Source organism: Ambystoma mexicanum, chromosome 1q (genome assembly GCF_040938575.1).
Source record: "Ambystoma mexicanum isolate Mex_15411 chromosome 1q, UKY_AmexF1_1, whole genome shotgun sequence".
Lineage (NCBI taxonomy): Eukaryota > Metazoa > Chordata > Amphibia > Caudata > Ambystomatidae > Ambystoma > Ambystoma mexicanum.
Genome location: NC_090922.1, coordinates 1,352,713,697 through 1,352,739,164, shown reverse-complemented (window position 1 = coordinate 1,352,739,164; position 25,468 = coordinate 1,352,713,697). Strand labels below are relative to the sequence as shown.

At 46.1% G+C, this 25,468-nt stretch overlaps 1 protein-coding gene across 1 annotated transcript in view; it reads right to left on the bottom strand.

Annotated features, from left to right (window-relative positions):
* FAF1 (Fas associated factor 1) overlaps positions 1–25,468 on the bottom strand; it is a 2,829,503-nt gene that overhangs the window by 1,531,965 nt on the left and 1,272,070 nt on the right. The window contains exon 11 of the mRNA XM_069642220.1: positions 9,159–9,222. Within this exon, the coding sequence (XP_069498321.1) occupies positions 9,159–9,222 (64 nt within the window). The remainder of the gene's footprint in view (positions 1–9,158; positions 9,223–25,468) is intronic.

Sequence of the window (25,468 nt, the reverse complement as noted above, 5' to 3'; positions counted from 1 at the left end):
CCGAAATCGAAAATACCGAAATAGGAGTGCAGGGGACATCCCCACAGCCCCTGCAGATCAACCTCAGTATGTTCAGATACATGATTTTATATATATGCCTAATGCGGTGAAACAATGTGTACAGTCTTCTGTATATGACTTTTTGGGTCAATACTATTCAATCAACCCATTGACATTCGATAAACACCCTTGAATTGTGATAATTTGTGTCGGTCTTCACTGTTTGATAACATGCCTTGCTTACAAATCCCTATTCTGTATTAGCTGGAGGGGGCATAGGGAGAAAAGAGGGAAATTGAGAAAGAGTCAGTTGTAGGAGTCCAGTCTGGACTGGAACAGATATTTAACTTCTGGGGGAAGGTGAGGAAAGGAAGAATGCCTCCGAGGAGGTGGAGCTGGAAGTGGGACTTTTTAGTAAGATCCGTGATGTGAGGGATGAAGGAGAGAGCGCAGTCAAAGATGACCCTGAGGTTTCTGGCCTCGCAGGATGGTGGTGGAAGAAGTCCCAAGCAGGGTGGCCAGAGGGTAGGAGAAAAAGAGGGCACAGGTGTCCCGATCAGAAGGATCTCGGTCTTACTGGCATTAAGGCAAAGATCATTAGCTGCACACCATGCCTGAATGGCGGACAGACAGTCAGGAATCAGAGGGGAGGGAGAGGAGGTAGTGGAGTGAAGTTTGAAGTAAAGTTGTGCATCGTCAGCACTAGAAATAAGGCGGGAATGAGGAAATCAGGTGAGCAAGAGGGGAAAGATATAAATTGAAGAGCCATGGTGATAGGATAGAGCCATGAGGGATGCCACAGTTAGAGAGTGAGGTGGTGGAGGAAAAAAGACCCAATTGTAAGTAGCAAGGTCAGTTCGTGAGGAAAGAGGTCAGCCAATCCAGTGCCCGGTCAGTGATACCGAGGGTGTCTCAAGAGTCGTTTTAGGAGGATGGAATGGTTGACCGTGTCAAAGGCAGAGGAGAGATCACGGAGAATGAGAAAAGCGGCAGAGTTGGAGTCCAGATTTGTAAGCATTGTTTCACAGGTGATCAGGAGAGCAGTTTCCGTACCCCTGGATGGGATGCCCGGAATCCAGATTGATGGTCATGATAGCAACCAACAAGATCGGTATGGAGGGTCAGTTTGGGGAGGACCACCTTCTACAAGACTTTACCCAGGAAGGGGGTAGTGGAAATATGGCGATAGTTAGCCGGGCAGGAGTGGAGGAATCAGCAGATTACTTTTTTAGGAGGGGGTGCACAAGGGAGTGCTTGAGGGATAGAAGGAAAGAGCCAGTGGCAAAGGAATGGTTGTAGAAGTCAGCAAGAGCCGGTGTGAGATGTTGTCCTGAAAGGTTCTAGAGGAGTAGGGGAGCACCTGTTTGGAGGAGACTTCCACAAAGCTGACCACTTTCACAGACAGCATCCGTTGCCATCTGTACGATGGAGGATAGTAAGGGGCGGAGAAGGAGAGGAGCCAAGGGAGTTAAGAGGGGAGGTGCAGGAGTGGAGATAGGAGTGGAGGAGAGTGGTCAAGATGTCCTGTTATTTTTTATATGAAATGGGAGGCCAAATGATGCAGAGGGCCTGGGAAGGGAGGAGCGAGGTGGAGACTGGGGCTGGATTAGCGAGTTCATTGCGTATTTTGAAAAGTTCGGCAGTGTTGTTAGTTAGCCAGCAATGCAGGCTTGGATGTGGGCCCGCTTCTTGGAGCAGATAGATAAGCAATAATACCTTTGGAGCAGGCACAGGCTAGTTAGGGTAAACCTAAGGTCTGCCACTTCCGTTCAGCAACTCTGCACTTGAGTTTCAGAGATGCTAGATTGGAGTAGTACCAGCGGTTGTTTTTGGAGGCAGGTATTAGGGGGCTCCTCATGAGAGAGTCAAGGGTGTAGAGATGGAGAGGTGCAGGTTAGCAAGTACAGAGTCCGAGAGAGAGTCAGAGGTGGGGGGGGGAGGGGATGAAGGTGGAGGCGAAAGCAGCGCAGACACTAGACTGACATAGGTCAGATGACAGTGAAGGAGGCTGGCAGTATTTGTATTTATTTATTTATAATGCGCACCAAACCCAGGGGTAGCCAGGCGCAAAGGCAGCAAGAGGGTTGCAGAACTTAGTTACATACAGTAGGGTGAGGTCCAGCTGCGGTTACAGTGCCGGACGTATCACGCCAAATAGGAAGGGTAGAACATAAACACTATAGGCAGTAATATACATATTTACATTCAATGAGGTAAGGAGTCACATGGTAGTGGCGCATCTGGCCATCGGAAGGTCATTATGAGTCGAGAGATTTGAGCCAGTGGATAGTCCTGGCTCTGAACTGGTGGTAGGGTAGGTCCTCCCTGCAGGTAGGAGGAAGGGAGTTCCAGAATTGCGCTGCTTTTACTGGGAAGCTATTGCCTCCAGACATTGTACGTTTGAACCTGGGCACCAGAAGAAGGTTGGAATTGGCCATTCTCGAGGGGCGAGAGAGGGTGGGTCTAGTAAATCTGGCAATGAGGTATTGAGGGGCCGCTTGGTGGAGGCATTCATGAATCAGAGATACCGATTTAAGGAATATCTTATCCTTGGTGGATAGCCAGTTGACAGATCTTCTGGAATCTGAGATATGGGCTTTCTTCGGGATACTGAGGGCCGCTCTAAGGGTGTTATTTTGGAGGATTTGGATTTTATTTGAGATATATTTCTTACAACCTACGTATAGAGTGTTGCAGTAGTCCAACTTGGACAGGATCAGCGCCCTGGCCAAGGTGGTACAGTTGGTGGGGGAGAGAAAGGGTTTGGCTGCCCTGATGAGTTTGCAAGTGTAGGAGGTGGCGGAGGCCATAGCATTCACTTGTTTGTTGAATGTAAGGGCGGAATCTAGATAGAGGCCGAGGCAGTGAAACACCACCCGACTCTTGTTGATGCTTATCTGGAATGGGAACTCCCAGGTTTCGGCCAGACCAAGAATCTTGTTGTGTAAGACCTTAGCTGAGAGTGGAATGTCATCCTCTGTCTCATTTGAGGAAACATACGGCAGGTCAGAGGGCTCCTTCTAGGCAGGAGTGCAGAGGTTCTTGCTGGGGGCAAATGTTGGAACCGGTGGCTGCAGCGACAACAGGACCTCTGGAGAAGTGGTGGTGCCAATGTAGGCAGCAGAGGCTGAGCTGGATTTAAAAAGGTGTGGCCGCAGGGCATGGAGAATGCTAGGAATCCAGTAATCTGAAGAACTGCTCTCCTGAGCAATAGTCCCAAGGTAGGAGTTGCCGTGCCGTGGTGTCTGTGAAAAAATACTGCTTACCTCAGAAGAATGTGAAGATCCTTCTCACAAGGCTCAGTATTCGGCAAAGCAGGCAGAAGCCAAGGGCCAAACATGTGGAAGAGTTAGATGTTTTTGGACCAAGGCAGCAACTGTGCATCTCCCGAGGCTTGGACCTTTCTCATGCAGGACACAGGATGTAAATCTGGTGATAACTGAAGCTGAAGGTATGGTGGTAGATGACAGTTAATCGTCATAAAGAAACTCCAAAAGAAATATTTTTTAGAGGGGAAGCTTGAAACTACAAAAAGAAAAAAGCTGCAGCGGCGCACAGACATCCAGTCCTACTGAGCGATAAATAGGACTGATGGGCGAGTCCAATTGATGGAATCGGTGTGTGCGGGATCGGCCAGACATGCACTTGCATGCAACAAGTTTAATGTGGAAGTTGTCTTTTTGATGTACAAAAGTGTGCCGCCCCATCACTGCAGGATGGACTTCCATCAGTATGGAGGAAAGGGGACGGGACGTAGGAACAACATTACTACATGTATGGTTTTGGTATTAAACTTGTAAAGTGCATTCATCACCTCAGAAGAGGCATCAAGGCAATGACAACATTGAGAGAACACCAGGTATCGGACCCCTATTTTGAGAACATAAGTCTTCAACCTACGTCGAAATTTAATACGACTCAAAATGGCTCAAAGGGAGGGCGGTAGATTGTTCAATGATTTAGGAGCGGGAAAGCCAAAGCATGTGTGGCCCCATCACGGATATTTGATCTTTGGCACTCTGAGCAAATTGCCCACAGATGATCTGATCTGTCTGCCTGGGATAGAACGTGTTAAACGATTGCAAATGAAAGCTGGTCCATTGTGATGAAGAACTTTATAAACATTAGAGATTGTCTTGTCTTAAATTCAATCTTACTGCCAACAGGTAAGCAGTGCAAATCTTTAATAACTGAAGAAATCTGTGTATGTCTATTTAGATGGAAAAGGTGTGTAGCTGTATTCTGAATGAGCTGAAGTCTAAATATATTTTTCTTTGGGAGGCCAAATTATACAGTGTTACGATAATTAAATGACTTGAGATGAAATAATTCATCAATTGAATCCACACAGGAAAGTAAAATTAATGAAGAAACCACTTGAGAGATTTTAACTGAAATAAATCAGCTACTAGTAACTATTAATCTGGGTTAAGAAGGAAAGATCAGAATCAAACCAGACCTCCAGGTTTCGAACACATCAATCTGGGGAAGAACATACAACAAACAAAGAGCGCCCAAAAACTAACCTTATCCAATTATCACTAACTTGTAGATATGGATGTCCCCAAAGGCCGAGAAGGATATTTGTAAATCAGGACCTGAGCTTTGTGTGCATTGGATAACAACCCATTTAACAACATACAAGACCCTTGTGGTCTTGCACAGTTATACAAACTTTCTGACGGGAGGTCCTTGGTGTTTACCTTCCTCTTATCCTCGCTAAGGGTCTCCTGGGAGATGCAGATGAAGACTTAGGATATTATTTTTAGGAGATCGAAGATGAGCAACCAAAGAGATCCTTCTAATGGCTGCAAATCTGTGAAAAGCGAATTTAGAAAATCCCTTACCGGTCCGTCCATCACTATAGTGGCCCCAAATTTAGCAAGTGGTTGATAGGAAAAACTTAGGGGCCATTATTACTAACACCATCCCAAAATACTGTAGATTATGGGGGCCCCTCTAGTGGATCTAATGCAAGACATTGATGCTTCAGTGCATTCGACAGATGTTTCTGTTCTTCTTGGTTGGTGGACATTAGAAAAATGGTACTTGGTCTTAAATTGGAGTCATAGATGATTCCACCTGTCTAGAATCCTAGATATATATATATATATATATATATATATATATATATATATATATATATATATATATATATATTAAACACTCTTTATTGGCATTTTTAAACATCAGCTCCAGAAACAAACCCACAACTCGCCCCCCTCCCCCGCCCATTCTCCCTTCCCCGCTCCCCTCTCAACACTTTACGCCCAGCAACAACCACAGTTTCCTACTCCCGACCCCCCCCCACATCCCTGCCCTCCCCTATCCAATGTCCGGAGTCGCCTTGAAATATATTTTTTTAATATTTAAGGATGCAAATGCCCTTTACCATGACAGCTTTTTGTTGTATAGTTGCCTATCCTTTTACAATGTTTCACACGATTCAAAATAGTGCATTAACTGCATAAAAACTCCAAGTCCTTGCAATAAACATGGGTGTCATTTTTTTATGAAGTTGTTAAATTCTTTAGCCTTAAAGTCCAATTGAACAGACATTTCCTGAAGACGTTTCCACATACTGTAAAGTCTACAATATCACATTCAACAATATTGGTAATTAAATCATGTTCAAATTTTGAATTTCACATTTCAACTATACACCTTAGTGAAGACATAGGGAGACATAGAAAGGAATATCAGAAATATAATTAAATGCATGTCTGTGCACTGGTGATGTTTAAAAATGTGCCACAGGTCCAATCAAACACATTTTAAATTGACACCATAGTGCTTTACCTGGGACAACAGAGAATGTGTCTAGACTACAAATACTCTTACTGAACTTATGGAATGCCTCATTTATAGACCCCATATGCAAACAACTATGTTCAATAGTTACAAACATATCCAATCCCCTTTTCACAAATACATCAGAGCCTGCACTAGAGTTTAGGACAAGAAGTACCTTGGACAAAACAAATGTCTAGTTTCCTATTACTTTCCCCAATACCCTCTGTGAGTATTGGCCTTTTCGTGACTCAAAGATAAATATGTTCATATGTGGGATCTCCGTTATGAAATTCAGGAAAACGTTATGCCACAGTAAAATTTGGCATTATGCCAATAGCTTTGACGTAGATTAATTAGTACTAAAATTGTCATGTTGCGAATTGTGACGTATCAAAGTTATTTATCCCTTCTCCCTTAGGAGGAGGCTCCCCCCCTTTGAGGCTAAGGAGGTGAGTCCATGCTGCAAGACCATCACTAAAGTCTGGGCGAATGGGTCCTCACTGGGAGAGACCTCCCCCTTAGGGGACAAGGACACCCATCCCTGTGAGGAACTCCCTAAACCACACAACCCATTAGCATAAAAGGGACTAAATGCGGCAAAGGCTGCTGTACCATATCATTTTTTTGCAGAATATAATGCTGTAAACTGCCAGCATGAAGAAGGAAATATCTCCGTAAGAGCATATGCATACTTATCTGGGAGGAGTGAAGGAAGCTGGAGAGGTAGAGTATCCTATGCCGGGGATGCCCCCTGACATGAGCATGCTTGAAGGAGGTGGACCAGAGAACAATCGCGGAGGCAATGGAAAGCGTGAGCAGCTTTCAAGCGATAAAGCCTGTAGATGGTGTGAGGGAAGCTGAGAACGGAAAACCGATAAGATCGAAGAACGAGAGTCACTGGGAACACAAGCAGCTTCCCAACAGCACACTCCGTACACGGAAGAAGGACAGCTGAGGAAGCAAGAGAAGGAAGGAGAAAACCCAGTACCAGAGAAGACCCAAGCAAACACAAGAGCCTGCAACTTTCCCCAGCCTGCAGAGAGGTAATGGGGAGAGCAGCAGAGGCGGGAGGTCACGGGGCAATGGAAGACGAGAAGAGGAACTCGTTCCAATACTCATAAGGAGCTGCTGAATGCAAACACATGTAATTGGAACTGTATAAAGCCGAGTAGTAGACGAGTGAATAACCCTGACTGGGAAGTCTATGAAGGGTCCAGGAAAAAACCTAATAAAGGAAAAATGCTATATGACCAACAAGCTGCAAAGACAAGAAACTGTGGCAAAGTCTTGTAAGAAAGGACAGACAAACTTGTCAAGCACAGAAAGTGGCGACAAAGAGAATCCATAAGTGTGAAGAAATATCAAGTGGGCAGAAATCCCAGCTGAGCTGAGAGCGTAGATCAAAAGACTGTAGGAGGTCTAAAACCTCCAACCAACATGTGAGGAAATATCACAAGGAAGGTTGGCATATGTACTTTGCTAACGAGAATATCAAACCCAAGAATGTTGTAGAGCAATTACAAGAGCTACTTGGCTAAAACGAGAATACTACTGAAGATTGTGTAAACTTAAATAGCAAAACGATTACAGACTGAGACAAAGAGGTTGTCAACAATGACTGGTGCATCAGGAGAATCAAGCCCATCTCCTGGGATTGTTTAGCTTTAGTTTTAGTGGTAGGGTCAGTGTAGAACTAGTTTTGGACCGAGGACTTTCTTTCTTTGGGACTTCCTGATGACAAACAAACACCTTTAGATAGGTAGGGGAACCCTTTACAGCACGGAAAACTAGTCTGTTCTCTTATCATTTAAATAAAAGTAATTTGCAAAAGTCCTCAGATTCCCACTCCTCCTTCTGACCCACCACAGCTAGCTATGTACAATTTATTACTAGGGAATACACAGCTGTATAAGACATTCAAATGTATAATTATATATAAAGCTGATCTCAGCATTCAAGCAGACAAGAGCTAAGGATCTCTACATAGCTCTCTATATTTTTTTAGAAATATCAACTATGAACGAGTATTAGAATCCCCATACTACCTTTAATAAAGGCCAACTGAAGCTATTCTTTCCTTGGAATTAACGGTTAAAGTATTTTATTATATGGTCTTTACATTGTGCTTAATGTCAGACTCCACCAGCTTTTAAGCGCAAGACCGGGGATTAAACCCATGTTGCACAGCGATCATCTTGTTCCCAAGACCAATGTATTGTCCTGAGCTATCCTCCTGGCCTATGTAGGAGAGGAGAATGTTTAAGTGAATGATTAAAACATGTTATTTAAAAAAACATTCTAGCAATGGAGTGTTTTCAATGAGTTTTATTCTGGATACTCTGGCAGAGTAGGTTTTAGCTGTGTATCAAATTTCTTGTTGGGGCGGGGGGATTAGTGTTTGTCATGTCTTGTGTTTTTGTATGTATTGCATATACTTACACTGATATAATGTCAATATATTGTTTGATAATCAGATCGTTATTGGTTATATCTTAGTGAATTAGTTCTATTTTGTCTGTGTTCATTCATACTAAATTGTTTTGTTGTTTGATTTGTATTCTGATTGTTATACATATGTATGATTTCATTGACATGTCTTAATTATGAGAAAATTAAATAAAGTTCTTAAAAATATATTTTTTAAAAGATCACAAAAAAAATTCTAAAACAAAATATTTGTCATCAAAATGAACTACGCCCTTGCTTGCAACTCTAATGGTTCATTTTTATCACAAATGAGTGCCTAGGGCCACTTGACACATTTTGATCTGCTGATCTTTGCAATTTTAGTGTTATGGAAAGAAATAGGAATTACTTTTATGGTCAGACATGTCATTTCAGCCTGGTTCCTTCAACGGATGCAGGATTGTGTGACAAGAAATATACAGATTGTTATAACCTAATAGAAACGGACACTGACATTGAATAAAGCTGTTTGGTCACAGTAGGCCGCCTTCTTTTTCTTTTCGTTTTCTTTTTTCTGACATATTATATTAGGTATTTTGCTCAATATATTTGTCTATGGTTATGTGCCCTGGGGTATTTTGCTGCCCGACACCAAACGTTGTCTAAGAAGACAAGACACTGAGGCACACAGACTTTGCCAACCCCTGCTAGAATGTATGATGCATTTTGTACAGCTTACTAGCAAAAAAGCTTTATTAGAACAGCTATATCTAAATGCTACGGGTCCCAAAAATGTAACATTTGTGCATGAACTGAGTATAATATTGTTTCTTATTATTAAACACATTTTTATTATTTGTAATCAGATTTTAAAAATTCCGTTTTTATTTATCTTTCCAATTCAAGTTTTGAATTATGCTGAACGTAATATTATAGCATCAATTGATCTCTTACTGTACCTTGAAGAAAACTCTGCAGTAAACTGTAATAAGGCATCTCCTTCATCTTCTGCATTGTCTGGCACTAAATAAAAACAAGAAAATAGAATTCAATCTCAAATCTTGTGTAACATTAATATTCAAGGTCAAAGCTTAACACTGCCTATCAATGCTTGCATTATACATATATATTTGCATGGTTGATTCACACCTTCCAAGAAAATGTAAGAAAAATGAACCACAAACTGCTGCCTACACTCCTTTCTAGGCAGGAGCAATAGCCCATGAACATAGGGAAACATCCATGTTTCAAAAGGTTTTCACCACATATAGAATACACCATAATAATCAAAAGGAGACAGTGGTAATCCTTCAGATCATTCTACAGAAAAAACAAAGACCGCAAACTCTCCAGTAAGTCTCTAATTCGATAGGCAAGACTCATCTAAAGGAGTGGAAGATATTACAATCTAGGTCAGGTGACTGCAACCTTTGGCTCTCCAGAAACTTTGGACAACTCTAATAAGCCCCAGCCAGCACAGTCAATGTTAAGGGATCATCTATTTGTAGCCCAAACCATCAGGAGAGCAACAGATTGCACATCCTGGTTTATGGCATTTTTCTCGCTCCACAATATGACTAGAAAATATTCCAAACCTCAATGGCAGTGCCCTTGCAGCCCAAGGACAACAAATATGCCACAATTTTGCGCAGCATCCCCAGTGGAAGACAAAAGCGTCCGCTGTACTAACATTCATGTGATCTAAAAGTCACAGAAGAACAAATGAACTACCTCTGGGCAAATCATTTATTTCTGATGGATGACTGTACCACAGATTCCTCATCTATATTATTCTATCTCCATTGTTGCTGATCTATTGGGAAACCTTTCTGCCACCAGGAGGGACAGCACGGCACTGCGTTGAGAGAAAATTGGAGCCAGTAAACATTGCAGCACTGTATCCCATGCCATCAGTTGCACCTGTTCCCTTAGCACTCTGTTACCAAGGGACCACAGAACATATGAAGGTGCATTAGCTATTCGTCAAGAACAGACGGTTGGGAGGGCAATGAGGAATCTGTGGTTAGTGGAACATCCCTCAGAAGAACAAGTTACTTCTTACCTGGTAACGTTCTTGCGATGGGATGTTCCTCCGACGTATTCCTTATGTTAGATAATTTGTCTCCAGCTTGCTGGCCTCGGAAATTTTTTCTCTGTAGAAGGCGCTGTGCGTCGACGTCCGCCGAGTTGGAGCCCCTCCACAGCCACCATATCGGCTCCAACGTCACCATGCCCATAAATAGCCACGCGCGGCGTCCGGTGTTCAGTTCCGTTTTGTAGCATAAGATAAGTCTTGCATGAATTGGCTATTGACCTTGAAGAAGCGTGAGCTGCAACCACAAGGGAAGTATTACTACGAGGATGGATGGGACGGGCGATAAGGAATACGTCGGAGGAACATCCCATCGAAAGAAAGTTACCAGGTAAGAAGTAACTTGTTCTTCGATGGGATTGCCTCCTCCGACGTATTCCTTATCTTAGATAGACTCCCATAGCAGTGGCATGTAATTGGAGGTGGGAGTAAGAATGTCATGAATACCTTTTAGGAATGAACCAAATGTAATACGGCTTTGCCAAATCTGGTCTATTGACTAGCGGAGGAATCCATGTTGTAAAATCTTGTGAATGTATGTGCGGACGACCATGTGGCAGCCGCACATGTGGCTCGGACCAGTACCCCTCTTTGGAGGGCCGAAGAGGCTGCGATAACCCTGGTTGAATGAGCCCTAATATTTTGAGGGGGCTCTTTCCCTGCCAGTTTGTAACATTCCAGAATGGCCAAAATAATCCACCTGGAAATGGTATGTTTTGTTATGGGTAGTCCCAACTTGTGACCTGAGTAGCCTACAAACAGTTGGTCTGCTTGCCTAATCCTAGCAAGTCTACTGATGTAAAAGCTTAGAGCTCGCCTTGGGTCCAGCCTATGTAGCCTTTCTTCCTTTTTCCCCGGATGGGGAGGAGGGTAGAACTAAGGTAAGGTAATTTTCTGAGTGATGTGAAATTCAGAAACCACCTTTGGGAGGAAATTAGGCTTCACCTGTAGGACAACTTTGTCCTTATGGAAAATTGTATGGGGGGGTTTACAAGATAGAGCTTGTAATTCGTTCACCCTCCTAGCAGATATTAGTGCTACTAATAGGACAGTTTTAAGAGTGAGAAAACTCAGCGAACAATAGTGGAGTGGTTCGAAGGGAGTACCCACTAGGAAATTTAAGACTAAATGTAAGCCCCATAAGGGAACTTGGAATGGTCTTGGAGGATAGACATTAGTTAATCCCTTGAGAAATTGTATTACTAAGGGTAGTTTGAAATACGATGGTTCCTCCGCAGTGTGCTTGAAGATTGATAGCGCCGCGAGATAGCCTTTTACAGTGCCAACTTGAAGACCCGAGTTTGCCAAGTAGAGTAGAAACGATAACACCGTTGGTGTACCGCATGAAAAAGGGTTATTGTCCTCTACACCAGCTGCAAAATTTGTTCCAACGGCAGCGGTATAAAGACTTTGTTGCTGGCCGAAAGCAACACCTCCATGACGTCATCAGGGAGGTCCCAATCCTTGTACCTCAACCTTTCAGAAGCCAAGAGTGAAGGTTGAGGGTTTTTATGTCTGGATGGAGAACCTGACCTCCCTTCTGCGAGACAAGATTCTGTTTGAGTGGAAGACGGATTGACATATCCAGAAGGTCCGGGTACCACGTTCTCCTGGCCCAGTCTGGGGCAATTAGGATCATGGTTTTCCGGAATCTTCTCAACCTCCTGATCATTTCAGGAATAACAGGGACTGGTGGAAACGCGTAAAGGAGTGGAAAATCCCAGTCCACTACGAACGCGTCCCCTAGAGCTCCTCTCGGGGGAAATTCCCTTGAACAGAACAGATCGCACTTCCTGTTGGTGCTGGTGGCGAACAGATCCACCTGAGGGGTTCCCCAAAGGGCGAAGATCTCTTGAAGGACTTCCAAAGCTAACTCCCACTCGTGGGAGACTGTGCTCTGCCTGCTCAGAGTGTCCGCTGTCAAGTTCTTCTCTCCGGCTAGGTGAACTGCCGATAGAGAGATTCCTTCCTGAATTGCCCAAAACCAGAGTTGCATTGCCTCTCTGCACAGTGGCAGTGACCCTACGCCTCCTCTTTTGTTGAGGTAGTGCATGGCCACTGTGTTGTCCGTCATTATCAGGACATTTCTCGCCTGTACTGATGGCAGGAAAGCTTTCAGCGCTAGTCTGATCGCTCTCAGCTCTAATAGGTTGATGTGTAGTCTGGACTCCGATGGAGACCAACAACCGCCGATGGTCAAATCGTTGGCATGGGCTCCCCAAACGGTGGGTGAGGCGTCTGACTACTGTTATCTCCGGCCATGGTTGCCAAAACAGTTCTCCTTTCAAGATGTTCTCTGGATAGGCCCACCATTGAAGGTCGTGGGCTACCTTCTCCGGAATCCGGAGGAGATCTGTCATTCTTCCTGAGTATTGTGACCACTAGGTTCTTAGTGCTCACTGGAGAGATCTCATTCTCAGGCGAGCCTCTGGCACAAGGAAGATGCAGGATGCCATGAGGCCTAGCAATCTCAAAAAGGCGAAGGCTGGGAGATGTTGGGCATTTGAAACTTGTTGACCATCTGCAGACTATCTTGAGCCCTCACCTCTGGTGGCAAGGCTTTTCCCAGGGAAGTGTCCAGGACCGCTCCGATGAACTGGAGTCTCTGTGATGGTATCATCTGTGACTTCTTTAAATTGAGGGAGAAGCCCAGTCTGTGAAGGAAGAGGCAGACATAATCTAGCTGGATCTGAGCTTGTTCCGAAGATACAGCTCTGATCAGCCAGTAGTCCAGGTAGGGGTAGACGTGGATCCCTTCCTTCCTTAGACTTGCAGCCACTACCGACATTAGCTTGGTGAAGACCTTCGGGCGGAGGTCAGCCCAAATGGCAGAACTCAAAATTGATAAGAGTCGCCAATTGTGAACCTCAGGTATTTCCTGGTGTTTGAGATGGATTGGCACATGGAAATAAGCATCCTGGAGGTCCAGAGATACCAGCCAGTCCTGGATCTGGAGGGCCTGAAGGATCTGAGAGAGAGTTAACATCTTGAACTTGTCCTTCCTGAGGAACTTGTTCAATTCTCATAAGTCCAAGATAGGTCTCAGTCCTCCGTCCTTCTTCAGTATGAGAAAGTAGGGGGGGGAGTACCAGCCCTTGTTCCTTTCCGCTACAGGTACTGGTTCCATGGCACCTTTCTCTAGCAGGTCTACAATTTCCTGCAAGAAATTGCAAGAGGAGCGGATCTGGAACTTTTAGAGAGCTGTGCCCTGGTGGATGACTCGGAGGGATGCGTTGAAAGGGTAGGCAGTAACCCTGGGCAACTGTCTCCAATGCCCAAGCATCTGACGTAATAGCCTGCCATTCCGTCAGTTAACATGCCCCCTACAGGTGTTTTGTGTGGAAAGACCTCAGAGTGGTTTGGGGGCGGCTGATGCAGATGCCGAGGGTAAAGAGGCACCTGCTGCTGCTGCGGCCTTAGTACTTTTGACCCGTCCACCTCGGGTGGATCTCCTTTGGCCTCTTTGAGCCGGCTGTCCTCTGCCTCTCCCGAATGCGGAATAATAGCGAAAGGACTTTCCTCTCCCAGAGGTTCCTGAGGGGTGAAAAGGAGTTTGGCGGATTGCAGCTCCTAAAGATTTTGCTGCTGCTTTAGATGTTTGCAACTTTTCCAGACTGTCATCAGCCTTTTTACCGAATAAAGAAGAGCCGTCAAAGGGCATATTCAAAAGTCTGGCCTGTACATCTGAGCAAAGCCAGACTTTCATAACCACGCATGCCTTCGGATTGTAGTAATTGCCGCCATGGCCCTGCTGATACTGACAGCGGAATCGATGCCAGTTTGAAGAGATTCGCACATGGCATCTTTGCCATCTTTAATGATGTTAAGGAAGGCTTCCCTTTCATCGCCTTCCGGTATGCAGTCAGCCACTGATGAAGCACACTCCCACAGTGTGTGACTGAAACTGGCGAGCGTACAAGTGGCGTTGATGGATTTCAACCCCATACTACAAGCAGAAAATACTTTTTTGCCATAGAATTGTACCTTTTGTCATCCATGTCCTGTGGAACAGTAGGATAAGCGGATCTGCTGTTTGATGAAGTTGCCGCTTGAACCACGAGGCTCTCTGGAGTCCGGTGTATCGATACATATTCAGGGTCAGCCGCAGCTACCCTATACTCGGCTGACAATTTTTTATTGACTGCAGGGATAACCTCAGGAGATTCCCAATTAGATGAAATTTTCCTTTGTAAAGCGGTATGGAAAGGGACTACAGGATCCTCCTGTGGACCTTTATCTAGTATGTATGTAATGTCATCCTGTTGAAAAACAGGTGAAGGCGCAGACCAACCCATGAATTCAATAATTTTTGCCATCAGGGTTCTATAGGGGGTTTCGGCATGTTCCCCTGGGTCTTGTTTGGCAAATTCCACTTCTGGGGAAGTGTCCAACCCACTTGCCTCATGTAAGGATTCCTGTAGGTTTTTCAACCTTCTTTCCTCAGAGGTAAAATCCTCTGAAACAGGTGGTGTGGTCCTCTGCAGCCCGAAGGGTCTTTCTTTATCAGAATCCTCCCCTTCTTCCAGAAATGGTGTAAAATCCATTACTAAAGCAGAAGGAGCCAAACTTGTCATTATTGGTCGAGAAAAGGGCGATGTCGTTGACGCCGATGTGAAAGGCTTCGAAGGTGCCGAGAAAGGCGTCGAGAAAACTGGAAGAGGCCTCGAGGAACACGAGAGGATCGGGATCCTGCTCGAGTATGTCGACGACGTTCTCAGCATCGTGCTGGAGGCTCTGGATATAACTGTTGGCTGTGAAGTAGCCTTGGTTTTTTCTTTTATCGGCGTCGATGTCGGCGTAGACGATGGCGTCGATTCGATCGACCGATGCATCGAAGAACCCTTCGATAACGGCGTCGATGGCGCCTGTCCATGAGTCGAAGCGACTTTTTCCTCAATTCCTCCCACTCAGCCTGAGAGCTGTGTTTTGTGGGGCAGGAGACCCTTTCTGGGGAAACAGAAGATGACGAGGAAGGGGATCTTCAACGTCTCTTTTTTGAGTGTCTAGATCTCGACGAGTGGTGGGAGCTACTTCGAGACCTAGAATGGGAATGCTTTCGACGGCGAGGAGACGAATGCCTCCACTCAGCAGAAGAAACTTTTGAGGAAGTTTTAACTGACTTACCTCTCTCGAGCTTCCCCTTGCGCTGTCATGGACATGCAGTCCTCACACTCCGAACAATGGTGCTCGACTCCCAAGCACCACAAACAGATCCTGTGAGGATCCGTTAGCGACATTTTCTTTCCGCAGTCTCGACATTTTTTGAAGCCGGACCGTGGAGTCATCGGTTCGGATGAGGAAGCCATCGATTACGAGTTTGTTTTATCGAGGAAATATAAGAGGTTTATCTGACTGAACTGAGCAACGACATTCCGAGGCCCCACGAAGCGCAGAAAAACGGAACTGAGCAACGGACACCGCGCATGGCTATTTATGGGCATGGTGACGTCGGCGCCGATACGGTGGCTGTCGAGGGACACCAACTCAGCTGGAGACGAATTATCTAAGATGAGGAATACGTTGGAGGACACAATCCCTTCGAAATAACATTACAGAAAGGTAAGTAAATTGTTCTTCTAATGGATTCCTTCATCCCACAGATTACTCATCTAAGATACACTCCCATTGCAGTATGCAGAACTGGAGGAGGGTGGAGAAGGACACCACCTAGACCAGAAAACCATGGAGGAATGCTCTACCAAACTGAGCTTCCTGCCCTGAAAGGGAATCCAAACAGTAATGTTTAGGAAATGTGAGCATTGTAAGTGAGGCCAGAGGGGTAGGCAGAGCTCTGGTTGAATAAGCCCCGAGACCTCCAGATACATATTTCTCAGCCAATAACACTCGCCCTCCTAAACTCCACCTTTGGTGGCCATCTTCCAATTTGGTGGCACACGTAAAGTGGCAGTATGAAGCAAGAAGAGCCAGAGCGGTGGAGAGAGGGTTTGCATTTGAATCCATGCAAGACCCATGCTGGAGTTACAGGTAAGTAACTTGTAACTTCGTCAGCATGGGGTCTTGAATGGATTCACATGCTCATTAATAAGATTACAGAGCAGTACATATACACAACCACAGGAGGTGGCAAGGCTCACATAAGCAATACACTTACCCCAGGAACAGACTCGCCTCAACCAACAAGTTGCATAGCACTGTTTGGCCGATCAAGGACTCCTCCCTAGAATCCTTGTCGACACAATAGAATCTTGTGAAGGTGTAGGTAGACATCCACGTTGCAGCCCTGCAGATGTCAAGCTAGGGGAACACCAGAGTGGAGTGGCCTCTGGGCCAGCCTGGCATCGGTTGGTTGGCCAGACGATGGCAATGCATGAAAAAGCCGGCGAGCCACCTGGAGATGAAAGCCTTAGACAGGGCCTTCCCATTTCCCACAAGTCCAAAAATGATGAAACAATGAAATCTTTTGAAAGTACTTTGTGCATGCCACGTAAAACTTCAACGAGCACGCAACGTCCAGCGAATGCAACACCGTTTCAGCAGACGAATAAAGGATTTGCGAAGAAAAGAAACAGAAGCAAAGGCTTGTTCAGATGAAAGTCAGAGGGAAACTTCGGCATGAAGGACGGATGAGGAGCCATCATGCGCAGTGGCAAAATCTTCTGTCCCCGGCACCACACCGTAAAGAGCTGTCATTTGTGCCTGTAGGAAGTCAACGTAGGGGGAGCCAGGCCTTAGCCAGGATCTCCTTGCATTCCAAAGACAGTGAATAGTGTCCAAATTCTAAGGCTGCAGGCCACAAGGTTCAGCGACGCTGGGTCGTGGTGCAGGATTTAACCTTCTCACGAGAGGAGGTTGGGAAGTGGAGGAAGTTGGATGGCCGAAACCAAGGACCAAGTACAAAATTTGCCTTGGCCACAACAGTCGAATGATTATCATCCTGCAGTGACGTCGTCCGAGTGTGTTGATCACACGTAGTAGCAGTGGAATTGGGGGGGTATAGAGGAAGAGACCCTCCCAGGGGAACGGGAAGGCATCCTCCCAGGCTACTCTGCTGAAAAACATTTGGATTTGGCATTTGTCGCGAAGGGGTCAATTTGAGGAAGACCCCATTCGTTAGAAGAGGTGCAGTGTTGAAGCTCCCCTTCATGGCATGACCACAGCTCCTTGCTGAGAAAGTCTGATCGTGCCCTCCAGTTGAAAGGAATGAGAAACATGTCCTGAAGAATGACCCAGTGCCATTGAATCTGGGTTTCCAGGGAGAGAGCGGCAGAGCACGTTGCAATCTTTTTCCTGATGTAAAGCATCGTGGTGGTGTTGTCTGTGACGACCCGCACCACCTTTCCCTGGAACTGAGGCTGGAAATATTTGAGGGCCCAGAAGACTGTCTACAGTTACAGGACGTTTATGTGCAACTCCTTTTCTTAAGGGGGTCAGAGGTCTCTGGTGTGAGACTTTCCTGTGGGGGCTTCCCAACCTTCCAGACAGGCGTAGGTCGTGACTGTAGCCTGGTATGGAGGGAACTGCAAGGGAACTCCCTGAGTGAAGTCTGGACAAACTGACCACCATTACATACATGGTTTGACGGCATGCTCGATTGAGGGCGATCTTGTCTGTCCATGCTCCAGTGACTTGCTCCCACCTCGCATCCAGAAATTCTTCATGGGGCCTCATCTGAAGCCTGCAACAGGGGACCAGATGGATGCAGGAAGACATACCCAACAGCGACTTGAGTGACCGGACTATTGCAACGGCTGCTGCCGATAACCGTTGGACCTTTCACAAGATGGTGCACACCCTCTCTTCTGAAGGCGTCGCCAGACACAAGACTGCATTCAGCCAGGTGACCAGGAATAGAACGTTCTGAGATGGCACTATGTACGACTTAGAATAGTTGATCAAGAAGCCCAACGACATCAGAAGTTGAATGGTTTCTGCTGTGTGCTGGGTTGCCAGAGCGTGGGAGCGGGACCGAATGAGTGAACTGTCTAGGTAAGGATTAGTTTGCGGAGTTAATGCGCTGCCACCGCGGCCAAGCCTTTGGTGAATGCCTATGGAGACGATTTCAGGCTGAAGGGAAGGGCCTTGAACTTGTAATGTCTTTCCTGGATGACAAAACGCAGGAACTTCAGGAACGCAGGTGCTTGCGATGAATTGGGATGTGCAAGTATGTTTCCTCCAAGTCAAGAGTTCCCAGAAAATCTCCTTCCTATAGCTGGCCGAGCAGGTGCTGCAACTTGACCATCCTGAACTTTCGGGATTTGAGGAACTTGAGGCATTGCAGGTCTAGGAATGGTTGCCACCCTCATGACTTCTTCTTTACAAGGAAGTATCTCGAGTAGACTCCAGAGACGCAGAGGAGCTGAGGAACTGGTTTTAATGCCCCTTTTTGAAACATGGCTTGGACCGCCTGCAGCAGCTGCGCCATGTGCAGCTCTTGACATGAGACGGGAGGAATGCAGGGGCATCGGTCTTGAAATTCCAAAAGACGCCCCTGCAGCAGAACATCCAGCACCTATTTGTCTGTGGAGATCTTTCGCCACTGATTAACAGAATTTGGGTTGCAGAAGTGGGGATGTGGGTCCTAGGACGGTTCAGGCCTGCTTTGGTACCTGCATCCTGGATGGGGGGAGACAACGCTCTGTGCCACTGCCGTAGGCCTGGGAGCAACCCCAATAAGCCTTTTGGGTGGTGAAGTGGGAGGGCGGGCAATAGGGAGTGGTGAAACCCTTGGAAGATCTGGAGAGACTCTCCTTCAGGGAACAAAAGGATGGCCTCCTCTGCTGCAGGTTCCCCAGAAAGCGTGCCGTCTGTGTGAATCTCGATGGCCTTGAGAGCATTATCGCACACTTTTCGAAATAGGTTATTCCCATCGAACGGCATTTTGATGACTTTGGTCTGCGCATCTGTCAGAGCCACACCATTTCCCATATGAAGGAAGCCAGAGTATGCAATGTCGAGAGCGACCGTGATAGCATGGTCGGAAGCCACTTCCCCTTCCTAGAACAGGGCAACAGCCTCTGCCTTTTTATCATAAGGAAGTCAAAGATGTTCCTCAGCTTGTACCACAGCTCCCTGTTGTACCTTGACAGGATGGCGAGGGCGTTGACTGACAATGGCGGAAGCTGCCATGGGGACGATGCGCTTCCCTGCAGCATCAAGCTTCTTGCCCTCCTGGTCTGGAGGCACCATGAACGACAAAGAGGGGTTGGAGAACCTCTTTCTTGCGGCGACCGATAACACATAGTGCAAGTACAGAGAAGGCTGAGACCTGAGGCACCATGGGGCCAGGTGTGGAACCCGGTAGGAGGATAGTAGTAGGGAATTGAGTGATACGGAGAGGAACATCAGGGCATGAAAGGAATTAGAATGGGCTTGATTGTTTGAAGGGCAGTTCCCTAGACACCCTCTACTACTAACCTCAATGACTGAGGTTCTCTCTGTCTGGTGGAGTCACATAGTAAATGCATGGGGTAATCGTCCCACAATTAATGCATGATTTAAATGTTTGAATTATTTAATGTGGAGTTGGAAGATAGGGATGGTATTTGGAATTGTAAATAATTGTGTTTTTAGAGGATCTGTTAATATTGTATTATTATTTTTAATCATTTTATGAATTGAAGATTGGCTGGATTATTACCCCAAATTCTTTGAGCTTTTATCTGTATATTGTTTTATGGCCGATTGCCGAATAAACAGAAAAAAAAAATAATCAGAAAAGTAAATGGGAATTTTGAACAGAAAACGCTATCCTTCTGTTCTAAATTATCTCTCCATTTGCTGTGGCTTCTGTCAGAGAGCAAAGTGCACTTTCCAATTAAAAATATGATCTTTGATGCATTCCATCTTACACGGCCCTCCACTGAATTCTCTTCCAGTTGCACCCCTCTTCACTGGGCTTAGTGATAAAGGATTCCTGAGGACATATCCAACTGAATTCAGACTTTTATACTCACTTCTGCGTTTTTCTTTTAATGTGAAGAATTGGCACGGCCTCTTACCGCTCCAGGCAGCTTGGCTCACCCGTCTCATTTAATCTGGTAATACTAGTTTACTTATCATTCAATGTTTATGCTACAACAGTCCCTACACGAAAGAACACCCTATCCCTATAGAGTGTCACTATTCCTATATTCCTAGGTCGGATGTGGTGCGCCGCCTACCTAATAGGAAAGGAGAGAAAGGTGCTGTCCCTGCATCTACAATGTATACAGTTCCAGTATTTGTAAAGCAATAAAATGGTTGGACCAAGTCTGCTTTGCCTACATGGCCATTCCCTGGAGGAATTTTCTCTTCAAGGCACAATGGCTCACTTTATTCACCAACAACAGGAGTGTGTACACGTGGTGCGGATCAGATGGTTATGTGTGGTTCAACACAAGAATATAAAAATCAAGAATGATAATTAAAAAACGTGTTCAAAGTTACGGGAACTAAAATTTCTTGTAGACTAGGTACTCCGCTTTCAATATTATTTTACACCAAAAATAAATGGCGAAAAACACCAATCGAAGAGGAGAGAGAGAGAGTCTCCACTAGAAGATATTCCTTGAATTCCCGTATTTCCTTTAGGGATATCGTGTATTATGGCTGTCGACCAGTTTCGATGACTTACTGGTTCTTGTCATCTTCTTCAGGACCTGTAGTTTGGGTACTACTTTTTCAGATCATCTTATCCATCAGAGATGGTGGTGACTCCACATCCTGACCTTGAGCCCAAATGCAATGAGGATCAATCTGGGCTACTTTCACTCTTTTGTTCTAGTTGGCTTTTGACTCGCATCAATTCAGTGAAAGCCTCAGGAACGCTGGTTCTTGACCAGATTCCCATAAATGTGGGGAGCTCCTCTGGGCGAGGAGTGCTGCAGCGGTATGGTGTCTCCGCTGGCACACTGACAAGGGGTGGTTTTGTGAAAAGAACAGAAACCCTCCTATGGCCACCTGGAAGTCAAAGAACACCAGAGACCGTAAAAAAAAAAGTTTATTTACTCCAATTTATTCTGTATTTTCCAAGTTGAAAATGTGACTTAATGAACCCAGTCTTAATGGGTTTGCATGATGAAAGATAAGAAGTCAGGTTCTGACTGATCGCGAACTCATGAATTCCAAAGCCGCCAGCCTCCCAAACGTTAATCACATGTATTCAGAGAATACATTTGCACCCTTGAATCTTAAAGGGTCTACGCATTTGGAAACAGTTTGAAATAGTAATACTTTTCTCCCACTACCAATTGAACTGCAAGACTAGAACAAATTATTCAAAGCACTCATATTGCAGTTTGATTTCAGTTTGCAGTTTTAAAAACATGCAGAGTTTACGGATGCATCACACTTTCTATAATATCACATTTGTGTAAAAACAAGATACATTGCATGTGGCTTATGGAAACAAATTGTATTACTTTTTTTCACATGATTTTCAAAAGATACACATTTTGATAACAGACAGGATTCCCTGAATATACATAGCAGCACTTGTCAAAATGTGCAAAATCAGAACACCAAACCCTCATTGTATATTTTGTTGTGTTTATCATGTGTGGATGCAGTGAGTCTGAAGTAAATATGTTAGTTAGTAGGCTCTGCACCAATTATATGGAGTGACATCATTTATAACAAACTTTGCACCATTTGTATGGCCATTGGGAAATGTATATTACATATGGTTAAAGTAGACCACCATCCAAGAACCTTTTGGATTAGTTCAATGAATGGTGTTTCACCTTCATTAATTTTCCCTACACTCTGCAGACTGCCTATCTAGCCATGCAGACTTTAAATTTAAGTAGTGAATTAAATCAGGGAAGTGCGTTAGGGGTTCAGTGCCGGCTTATCTCCAAGTCACACAGCAGTTTTTAGAAGAATGTTAAAACAATGCAATAACAAATCTGGATTCCTAGGGATCCACAGCGACAAAACTGGAACCACCACTAACCTGTTAGGTACCACAGTTTATGAACGATGTGTTGTCCCACAAGGCTCTATCCTCTTCCCATGCCTCTAACATATACCTTGCTCTGCTAGCATGCCTCACCTCTACTTTTCTCCCCAACTTCCAGTGTATGCAGACGACACACAACTCTTTTTCAAAGTTCTTGCTGACCCCCCCTAGCACCGTCCATCATCCCTGACTGCCTATCTGCCGTCCAGTTCTGGTGCACCTCCAATGATGTCTTCCTCAACGTCTAAAACTGAGATCCTTCCCATCAGGACCCCTGCACCCTCTTTCTTCCCTTCTCTCTGGCCTTCTTCCATGGGCTGTCCACCTGCTCCTCTTTCGGAAGCCAGAAACCTTGGAGTCATCTTCGACTCCTCCATCTCCTCCCTCACACTCAGGACATTGCCAAGAAGTCTCACTTTCAGCTATTCCTTCTCCAAGGAATTCTCCCTTTTCTCACTTTCCCCCCCAGAGGCTCAATGTTACTCGAGCCCTGGTTCTCACTAGGCTTGACTATTGCAATAGCCTCCTACAGGGTCTGCCTTCTTCCACTCTGACCGCTCCAGCTAATCCAGAATAGGGCAGCAAGACTTCTCCTGGACCTTAAGCCCAGGTACCGCATCGCTCCTGCCCATAAAAGTCTTCACTGGCTCCCGGTTGCTTCACGGATTAAATTCAAATCTCTCTGCATCATCTACAAGGCTGTCTGGGCCCAGGGACCTCACCATCTTCAACTTTATCTCACCAAATACTCCCCCCTCCGGACCTCTACGATCCTCTGGCACCAACTCTGTGTGTAAAGCACTTTGTTAAACAGAGGTCGCTTTCCTCAGCTGGCTCCCTACTATGGAAAAGCCTCCCCCCACATCCCTCTGCGCCTTGAGCAGGGATTCCTTAAATTCTGGAAGCTCATCAAGACTTTCCTCTTTACCTCCTGCTGCTAATCTCACAGTTCCTTTGATTGGTGTCCTGGGCCCTTATGCATCCTCGGGCCCGTGACTTCCCACACCCAATTGCCCCACCTTCTGTCAACTCTCAGCACTTGCCTTGGCACTCCCTCCAGTATGGAGGCACACACTTACACCCAACACGATTCCAGGCTGTCTAGCACTTACCACACCATGCACTTCATCTGTTGCTCACAAACTAGCATGGACAACCAAGCACCTACACCCTCTAACCTTTTCCTTTCTGCACTTACACGTTCTGAATAGTTACAAGGTATGGTAGGTTCACCTTTTTCCTTTCCCCTCTGTTGTGTATTGAATAGTATCACTCCCTTGTTCACTCCCTTGCCCTGCGGGCGCTTTGAAACAGCATGTACTTGTTGTATAAGCGCCTGACAAGCCGACAATAAAGAAACCAAAAGGGCTGTGAAAAAAGTATTCAGTATGCAAGATGATGTTAATGCACAAGTGTGAAATATCAAGCCATAAGAGCCGAAAAACAGCTTACCCTAAAAAATGATGTTACTCACCTTAGTGACTAATGTACTCTTAGTCCTTAGTCCCCTTTCTCCACAATGCATGGGCGTCCCTTCCAAGGGACGGAAGACAATCTTTTTCAGCAGAAAAAAAACTTCTTCCCCTTTAAATTTCAAGGCGCGCAGGGGTGCGGCCCAGGGAGCATGCGCTGCCCTGACTCCGCCCTCCAGCGCCACACCTCAGTTCCCATTGATTCGTTGACAATAGATTTAACATTGCCTAATGACACCAGTATTATTATTAGGGGGGAGCTTGGTGGGCCGTATGGCGAAAAGGGGACTAGTCACTACAGTGAGTAACTTATAATTACTCATACATCCTGTCCCCTTTCCTCCATACTGCGTGCACGATTACAACTCAAAGTAGCCCCAGGGTGGAGAGGAGACCCTCCATAAGCAAATAGGTTCCTGAGAACCGATTATCCGAATGGCGCGTCGGATCTAGAGCCGGCATCCAAACAGTAATGCTTGCAGAAAGCCCAGGAAGTGGCCCAAGTGGCTGCCTTGCTTATGACTTGCCAAGGGACATGGTGCTGGAATCCGATGGCCGTTCCCTTGGCCCTGACTGCATGGGCATGCATGTTGGCCGGAAGCAGCTTGTGCTGGCCCTCTTACGCCTCGTTCATGGCAGAGACCATCCAGCGTGATATGGAGGCCTGATAGCCTGGTCTTGAGCTTCCGAAAGTGACAAACGAAGCGTCCGATTTGCAGAAGCCCTTGGTCCTGTCCAAGTAAAATTTCAGGGCACGCCTGACATCCAGGCATTGCAGCACTCTGTTTCGCCCGTGGTATCGGCAAGAAAAGTAGGAAGGACCATTTCCTCGTTAAATGGAAAGCAGATGGCGCCTTGGGCAGAAATGCCGGTGTGTGTCCGCAGGACTACCATGTCCTTGTGAAAGGTAGTATATTGTTCCGAGGCGACCAGAGCTGGTTTTCACTGACTCTGCGAGCCGAGCCCGACTAGTAGGGCTGTCTTGATGGCGACAAGCCTGATGTCTGCGGACGCCATTGGCTCAAACGGTTTGTGCGCCAGGGTGCCCAAGACTATGTTGAGATCCCACACCGGGTGCAGCCTCTTGACAGGTGGGTGGAGCCTTGCGAGCCCCGTTAAATCTTTCTTGACGATAGGACTGGAGGAGGAAAAGACCCCCTCCTCAGAGTTCCTGTAAGCTCTGATGGCTGCGAGGTATGTACGGCAAGAGTCAACATGCACCCCAGAGTGGGCGAGGTGCACCGAGGAGGCGAGCACGCTGTCTAAAGTACATGACAGGGGAGCGATCCCTTTGGAGTCTGCGCAATGGCAGAATCTGGTCCATTTGCTTTTATACTGGGGCCTGGTAGCCTTGCTCCTTGCGCCCTGTAGGATTTCCAGATTAGCCTGTGAGAGGCTGAGGTGCCGCAGCGTTACCTGCTCAGCAACCACGCTGTGAGGGCTAGTTTCTGTGGTGCGGGGTGGATGGCCCTGCCCCCCTGCTGCGCCAGAAGATGTGCTGGGCCCGTTGGAAGGTGAATCGGGGGCATCTCTGAGCAGTTCCAAAAACCATGGCCTGGCCGGCCACCATGGACTATTAGAATGATGTTGAGTTGGCGAGACTCCTTGATCTTGCAAATTACTCTGTGAATCAAAGGCGTAAGCCCTCATGCCGTTCCACTGAAGCCAAAATGCATCGCTCAGGGAGCCGGGGCACTGTCCCTGCCAGGAGGCGAACTGAGGGCACTTCTTGTTATGGCAGGTAGCAAAGAGATCCACCTGAGGATGACCCCACCTGTTGAAGATCTCCTGAATAACGAGGTCGGT